This window comes from Oryzias melastigma, linkage group LG5 (assembly GCF_002922805.2).
Source record: "Oryzias melastigma strain HK-1 linkage group LG5, ASM292280v2, whole genome shotgun sequence".
Classification (NCBI taxonomy): Eukaryota; Metazoa; Chordata; class Actinopteri; order Beloniformes; family Adrianichthyidae; genus Oryzias; species Oryzias melastigma.
The window spans coordinates 27,576,183-27,584,907 of NC_050516.1; the positions used below are offsets into that span (position 1 = coordinate 27,576,183).

General features: G+C 40.1%; 1 protein-coding gene across 1 annotated transcript in view; it reads left to right on the forward strand.

Annotated features, from left to right (window-relative positions):
- Nucleotides 1-8,725, forward strand: part of syn2b (synapsin IIb) — a 91,119-nt gene that overhangs the window by 43,096 nt on the left and 39,298 nt on the right. The window contains exons 2-3 of the mRNA XM_024269322.1: nucleotides 3,556-3,613; nucleotides 7,131-7,222. Of these exons, the coding sequence (XP_024125090.1) occupies nucleotides 3,556-3,613; nucleotides 7,131-7,222 (150 nt within the window). The remainder of the gene's footprint in view (nucleotides 1-3,555; nucleotides 3,614-7,130; nucleotides 7,223-8,725) is intronic.

The window sequence follows — 8,725 nt, forward strand, 5'->3', positions numbered from 1 at the left end:
AATTAGCCAAAAACAGTTAACATAATGCTAAAATGCTAGCTAAACTCCGAAATGGCCAAAAAGAATAGAAATATGTCCAAATGAGCCAAAAAACAGCTAGTGTGATGCTAAAATGTTAGCTAAACTCCAAATCAATCATAAAATAAAAATATGTCTAAATTAGCCAAGAACAGTTAGCGTAATGCTAAAATGTTAGCTAAACTCTGAATTTGCCTAAAAAAACAGAAAACTGATGTCTAAATTAGCCAAAAAAACAGCTAGTGTGATGCTAAAAAGTTAGCTAAACTCTAAATCAATCAAAAAATAAAAATATGTCTAAGTTAGCCAAAAAAAGTTAGCATAATGCTAAAATGTTAGCTAAACTCCAAAATGACCAAAAACAGTAAACATGTCTAAAAGAGCCAAAAACAGCTTGTGTAATGCTAAAATGTTAGCTGACCTCCAAATTAACCAGAAAGTAAAAATTTGTCTAAATTTGCCAAAAACAGTTGGCGTAATGCTAAAATGTTAGCTAAACTCTGAATTCGCCTAAAAAAACAGAAAAATTATGTCTAAATTAGCCAAAAACAGCTAGCATGCTGCTAAAATAAAAGCTAAATGCCAAATTAGCCTCTATTTTTAGTGTGACATTTTTCTCGTAATAGAGGACATATATAAAAAGAATAGCTCATAATTGCCTCTCTGAGTATTTATTTATTCAAATCGTTGGTGAATTAGGAGCAGATGAAAAATGTTATTTGAAACAGAGTGTATTTGTGAAAACTGTCAAACACTCAAAACTGTACAGCTGGATCCCGTATATATTGCTCACAGATTCTGCTCCACCAGTAATGTTAGGTTGGGCGTGTGACGGGCTCCAAGCTAGCCGGGGAGTGTGTAAACAAAAGGATGATGGGAAATGACAGCTGACTTACTCTGTCCCTACAACTCAGAGGTGAATTTCTAATGAGGTACTGGCGCTCTGCAGAAACTATGTCCTAGAAAACTACACAGGTTTTTGATTCTGGCTAAAAACGTCACAATCATAATTAAAAGACCACAGGGAACACTTTGAAAATAGCGGAAAAGTTTATTGAAGTGGAACTTGAAACATTTGATTGCCTTATACAATAAAAAGGACAATTAAAAAAGACTGCATCAGAGCAACCGTATAGTTTTTCAGAACTGGAACGCAAGCACACACAGTCCCCAAAGAAGATGTATTTTACCAATTGTTAGATCACCGATTTCTCAGATGAGGTTATTGATTGTTGGGTGTTAAGGAACAATGCCCTTCGAGTGTCTCTGTCACAGATGGTATGAGCCTAATGAAGCTGCTGCTAATGAACCAGATGCCTCATTTTCACTCAGCACATGATCCTATGAGGGTTTATGGAAAGAATCCTGGATGCATTTTAGCTGAAAGCACAGGCAGAAACGAGCGCACATGCTTCAGTGAGAATGGCTATTGACGATGAACTGAGAACGGGTTTGGTAGTTCTACTATGTCAATGACCAATGCTTGTTTTATAAGAATGTTAGGCGTTACATCTCTTTTGCTTAGCGTCATACGATTATGATGTCCTCATGTTCACAATCGTGTTCAGAAAACAAGATTGTGAACAAGCAACACATTCTCACTCCCAACTCGTCACATATTGACGTTTGGTTAAGGACCCTTGTCTTTTGACGTGCTGGCTGTTCCCATTAAATCACGAGTTCCTGATCTCCGGGCCATAAGCTGGAGCTTGTCCAGTACCAGGATCTGAAGTGCACTGGTGCCCTAGCCCAGTACTAGTACTCTAACCTTAACCCGGCACTGGACGCGGTACCCGAAGCAAATCAGTACCTTAACCCTAACCCGGTACTGGTTCACTTCAGGTACCGCGTGCGGTGCCAGGCTAAGGTTAGGGTACCGGTACTGGTACTGGATGCAACCTGAGGACCAGTCCATGTCTGGTACTGCATTCGCGATTGCGTCCGGTGCTGGGTTAGGGTACCGCTACTGGGTTTGGGTACTGGTACTGGACACGACTCGAGGACCAGTCCGCATCTGGTACCACATGCGGTATTGTGTCCGGTGCCAGGCTAGGGTTAGGGTACAGGTACTGGGTTTGGGTACTGGATGTGACCCGAGGACTAGTCTGTATCCAGTTGCGCATCACTAGGGTTGCGGACCCTTGCTTTTAAAAACAGCCAGCACGTCAACAAACAACGAGGTGAGGAAACCCAAAACGTCAGTTTTTTATGCATAGGGGTCCTTGACCAAACATCAATATGTGAAGAGTTACGTTGGAACAAGAGGACATCATAGTCGTATGATGCTATTTAAAACTATATCACAAGAGGAGGACTCAGAAAGTTCACTAAAGTTATCTCGTACTACTTGCCTTTTTTGTGTGTGTTTGTCTTGGTTGATCAGATGATGTTTGCAGACAAGAACCTCTGTAATGTATTTGCAGACATTTGTCAAATGAGATGTAACGAGCGTTTCATCTGTTTCTTGTTTGATGGGCACCCGTGTGCCTTCCTGCTTGTCCTAATCTATCCACCAGTCCGTCCACTGCTGCTGCCTGCTCCCCGTCTGACTCATTTAGAATCCACATCTGTACATCAGCCACAGACAAGATACCAGGAAATTAAAGCCAAAACACAGCCTTTAACTGCCTGCTCAACCAAACAGAACAGATTTAAGACGCATACTATTAAAAACATTGATTTTGTGTATTACTCCTCCAAGGCAATAAGCAGCAGATTTTTATTATTTATTTAGTCTTGGTTGGGTAGTTAAAGAGCTAAAGACCCAATCATCTTTTGATCTATTGTAAAATTGTTCCAAGTGATCGTTTATGATAATTGCATTGTTTTTTGCTAAAATTGTAATGTTAAAAAAATCCCTGTGGATGCCGTTTCTGCAGATTGGCTGTAGTTCATTAAAATTTAGCCTCTAAATTGTGGGTGGGACTATCAACTTTGCGTCCCCTCACCCTCCCTGTTTACATGCTCCTCACAAACCCAACATAACGTTACCCGAGCAACAAAAATGTCTAGCGACATTGTAGCCATCCAGCCACCAGATACCAGCTCAAACGAGGAAAACAAAGACGTTCATAGATCTATTTGTCTACAAGTGGAGGCATCAGAATGAAGCAGAATATATTTTCTACATAATAAATAAGCAAACAAATGCTCAAAAATGCAATTTTAACTTAATTTTCTTTATGTGTGTCATCCATCTTCAAAAAAAAATCCACAAAAACATGCTAAAAACACCAATAACATGAATTCAATTTGAGGTATTTATTCATCTTTGGTACCTGATATATGTATTTAGAATAATACCTGAGAATATGACTAATGTAGTGCAGCTGCACTTATCCTCTTAACCTTTTCTGCAGCTCTATGACGGCTGCCAAACTAATCATTAGTAGAAGGTTCAGTCACTTGGAGCAGGCGTCCATTTTCTGCAGCATTTGTTCCTCAGAGGCGTCTGGATCCAGTAGAGGGCAGCAGAGACAGCTGAGAGGCGCAGTGTGAACACATGTCACAGTGAATCTCTTTTCTTTTCTTTTTCAGGGCAAAAGTGTTTCGAGGAAAGAAGGTCCTTGGAGATTATGACATCAGAGTTGAGCAGGTAAGAAATAGACGTTTAAAGATACCATCTTTCAGAATGAGGTTTAAAGAAATGAGGGATCTGTTCAGTTTTAAGTGCCTGCAGATATTCGGTTCTTTGTGGATGGACTTGAATTATGTCAGCGGTTATCTGATTAGGAATTTTTTTGGCTGCAAAGCATTTTTTGTGTAAGTTTGTTTTACAATTTTCCTATTCCAAATAGAGTTTTAAATGTTTAAATGTACTTTGAAGAGAGCTACCAATCAGCTTGTCAGTTGCCATTTGGCTGGAGCAACTGTAGATGGGATGTGCACACAGAAAGGTGTCCTTCAGATCTTGATGCACAAGCTGCAGTAAACAATATTGACATTCTCCCAGAAGGTTTAATTACCACGTGAGTCCTTCAGCAGAGATTGGATAGCTCTGATAGCTCTGGCGCCAGACAGTTAATGAATAAACCTGAGCTCTGTTACTCTGTCACGTTGTCTTATTGTTTAAATAAACTGGATCTGATTTTTGAATACATATTCATAAATTATATTTAGTTACTTAAATTTTATTTTGTTTGCTCATTCAAAGATAACATGAGATTCTCAGAATTTTACTTTACTAAGACTATCTTTTAAAACTTAAAAAAGATATATGTATTTTAAGATTTAGTTTAATATCTGTGCAAGTCTGTCACGAAACTTAAAACTGGAGGATAACCAGGCAAAACAACAACAAATCACTCAATGAGAGGAAATTGAATGCAATATTTCATATTTGCATTCAACCCATCTGTGAAAATGTCACTAAAATAAGAACAAATACCACAGTTTTGAAATAAAAACTCTAAAAACTCAATGTTTTGTTTTAAAGACATTTTCAATCAAGATTTGGGCATGTTTTTGTCTAGATACTGTGTTATTTTTTTTCATTTACAAGATTCATTAGCAAAGCACGCCACAGACCTGCTCCTGGTTTGTCACACTTTACAACCCTGTGTGGCCCACGAATCAAAACGTTTACCCACCCCTGGTCTAGTCTGAGTGTATGTGTGAGGATGGATGGGTGGTAGGATGGATGGATGGATGATAGGATGGACATATGATTGGATGGTTGGGTAGTTTGGATAGACGGACGGACGGACGGATGGATGGATGGATGGATGGTTAAAAGAATGGATGGATAAATAGATGGATTGGATGGTTTTGTGGGTAAGATGGATGGATGGATGATAGAATGGATGGATGCTTGGATGGTTGGGTAGTTAGGATGGTTGGGTAGTTAGGATGGATGGATGGATGGTTAAAAGAATGTAAGGATAAATAAATGGATTGGATGGTTGGGTAGGTAAGATGGATGGATGGTTGATAGAATGGATGGATGCTTTGATGGTTGGGTAGTTAGGATAGACGCACAGACGGACGGATGGATGGATGGATGGATGGATGGATGGATGGATGGATGGATGGATGGATGGATGGTTAAAAGAATGGATGGATAAATAGATGGATTGGATGGTTGAGTGGGTAAGATGGATGGATGGTTGATAGAATGGATGGATGCTTGGATGGTTGGGTAGTTAGGATAGATGGATGGATGGATGGATGGATGGATGGATGGATGGATGGATGGATGGATAAATAGATGGATTGGATGGTTGGGTGGGTAAGATGGATGGATGGATGGATGATAGAATGGATGGATGCTTGGATGGTTGGGTAGTTAGGATAGACGCACAGACGGATGGATGGATGGATGGATGGATGATTGGATGGTTAAAAGAATGGATGGATAAATAGATGGATTGGATGGTTGGGTGGGTAAGATGGATGGATGGATGGATGATAGAATGGATGGATGCTTTGATGGTTGGGTAGTTAGGATAGACGCACAGACGGATGGATGGATGGATGGATGGATGGATGGATGATTGGATGGTTAAAAGAATGGATGGATAAATAGATGGATTGGATGGTTGGGTAGGTAAGATGGATGGATGGATGATAGAATGGATGGATGCTTGGATGGTTGGGTAGTTAGGATAGATGGACGGATGGATGGATGGATGATGGTTAAAAGAATGGATGGATAAACAGATGGATTGGATGGTTGGTTAGGTAAGATGGATGGACAGACGGATGGATGGATGTACGGATGGATGATGGCATGGATGGATGATTGGATGGTTGGTAGGATGGATGGATGGATGGATGGATAAATACACAAATGGTTGGGTAGGTAAGATGGATGGATGGACAGATGGATAGATTATTGCATTGTTGGTAGGTTGGATGGATGAATAGGATGGATGGATGGTTGGATGGTTTGGGTAAGATGGATGAATTGATGAATGTATGCATGTATCGATTATTGGATGGATGGATGTACGGATGGATGATTATTGGATGATTGGTAGGACAGATGGATAGATGGACGAATAGGATATATGGAGAGGTGGTTGGATGGTTGAGTAGGTAAGATGGATGAATAGATAGATGTATGGATTATTGGACGAGTGGATGGATGGATTATTGGATGGATGGATGGATGGATGGATGGATGGATGGATGGATGGATGGACACATGAGTAGGTAGCAGGAAAAAGACAGCCAGATAGAAAAATCAATTTAAAACAGGGTTTAACAACAACAAAAAATATACCACTAGAAGGAAGAAACAATCCAGAACCAGAACCAACTGGACTGACTGAGTGGTGTGTGTCACCGGACAGTTAAAATCAGAGAACATCCAAAACACACCAACACTGAAGTCTAGAAAATGTTCACTGTGGTCCACCAAGAACCACAGGTTCTTAGGAGCCTCAGGAAGCTCAAGAAAACTAACATAAAAATCAACAACAGAACATGTTTGGAGAGCAACCATGAAAAACTTTAACTATATTTTCATCTGACGTGAAAAACTACAAAATGACTCCTTAACCCTCCTAATGATTTGCATTTCTTTGTTTTCTGTGTTCCTCCTTTAAAGCCAGCTTTACGATGACTTTATGCGACGTGTTGGTTTCATATTGGTTTAACTGATTAACCAACAAACCATCCAGTCAGTCTCGGTTACTGCCGTGGGGACGACGGCTCTCAGGGGTTTCACAAAGATCGGTTTCACACCTAATAGACGCGGCGCTACAGCCTCACATCTCACCACAGACACGAGCCAGACACCAACGACGGAGGTTGGCTGATATGAGTCAGACAAAAACCCTGCGACTCTCCAACCACACCAAAGTGCAGCTACACTCACATTCTGGAGGAGTCACTGTTTGGTTAATGTCAGCTGTGAAGCATATCAAGGAAAAACTAACATCTGCAAAAGTTTGCCCTGCATAAAGATATTACTTAACTTTTTTTATGCCCCCCTTCGGAGGATGTTGAAGTCGATATGATCCACGGCGTCGTAAAAGAGTGTCAAGCAGTTGCCAAAATGCTGTTGAATTTACATGTTCTGTAAAGGCTGTTATTCTCAGCTATGCTTTCAAACCAGGAGAACAGACGGAGTTTCTTCACTGTGTTTCCTGATGCTTCTCCCCATGCAGGCTGAGTTCTCAGAGGTCAACCTGGTCTCACATTCTAACGGAACCTGTAACGTGGACATGCAGGTGATGAGAGGCGGGACCAAGGTGGTCAGGTGAGCCGGACACGTTCACAAAACACAAAAAGAAACTCAATGCTGATCACGCTACTTCAGTTTGGGTTTTATTTTTTTTTTTTAAAACACAACAAAACTGAAAGTATTGTAAAATATTTAGATGTTAATTTGTACTTTTTAAATGTGACTTTGAAAAAAACATGCTAAAACTGTGGTAAAACAAGAAACGAGTTTCAAAGGCCAAAACAGCAAAATTTGCTCAAATCGAGGTCGGAAATCGACACGGGCAAGAGGGTGGGGGGTGCAGGGGGAGGTTAATGCCCCATAGATGCCAAGATTGCCCCCCCCCCCCAATGTGATGGCCCGGAAAAACTGACAATTAACTTTAAATAAAATAAACTACTAGTACATTTTCAACACAATAATAATAATGAAAATAATAATACATTTTTAAAAAAGCACACGACAAACAAACAAAAGAAAACAAATAAATAAATACAATTCAACTCAACTTTATTTATAAAGCCAAATATATATAAATTTTATATATAAAACATGATTGTCTCAGTGTGCTTCACACCAGTAACTGTCCAAAAACATAAAATATAAACAATAACTGGTTGCTAAACTAAACTTAACGTAACGTTAACGTAGCTTAGCTTAGCTTAATTTAACTTAACCTCCTGTATCTTCTGACCCTGCTTCGTCTGCCGCCTGCCCTGACCCTCGCCTGGATCCTGACCACTCTGGTTTTTCTCTTGTGCTTGACCCCTTCCTGCCTGCCTGACCCTGATTTAGTTTTGTGCGCTGTTAGCTGTGCATCACATCACGCCTGTTGCCCTGTCTGTGCCAAATAAACCTGCTGCACTTGGATCCAGCCGTCTGCCTGTTTCTGACAATATCAAATAGATCAAAGGAAGTAATGGATATAGGAGGATATTAGGGTTTTCTGAGCATTTTTAGGGGCATAGTGGGATATGACACCCCAAACTCTCCACACAGCCAGACTTAATGTAATGTTTCTATTACTGTATGTTAACTGTGACATCTTTTATTTTGAAAACTCTCAAAAATGTTTTTACTTTTGAAATTAGATTCTGTAAAATAAATAAATTAACAAGAAACCATACAAATAAATAAAAAACAATTAGAAACAGCAATATAATAGAAAAAAAACACATCGACACGTCAAGAGTTTAGATGAGTTTGTTTTTAAGGGTTTTCTAGAGCTCTAACAGACACAGGACGCTCAGTTAGAAGCAGTAAAGCATTTAATGACTTATGTCAGGACGGGGTTTGGAGCTTTTCTAGGGAGATCTCAGGGGTTCTCCTGACCAGCAGGGAGCAGTAGCAGCATCTGGGATGAAAAGTGACAAGTGTTGGAAAACAACAGGAAAACAAAAGGTCTCTTTAGGTTTGAGGCTGGGAGACGAGTCCGGAGAGAACAGAGGAAAGACAGACGCTGCTGGGATGCAGACGGCTCCTCGTGGTCACACTCTTTTTTTTGGTTAGGTAAATTCCAGTTTAACGTAGATTGTGTCA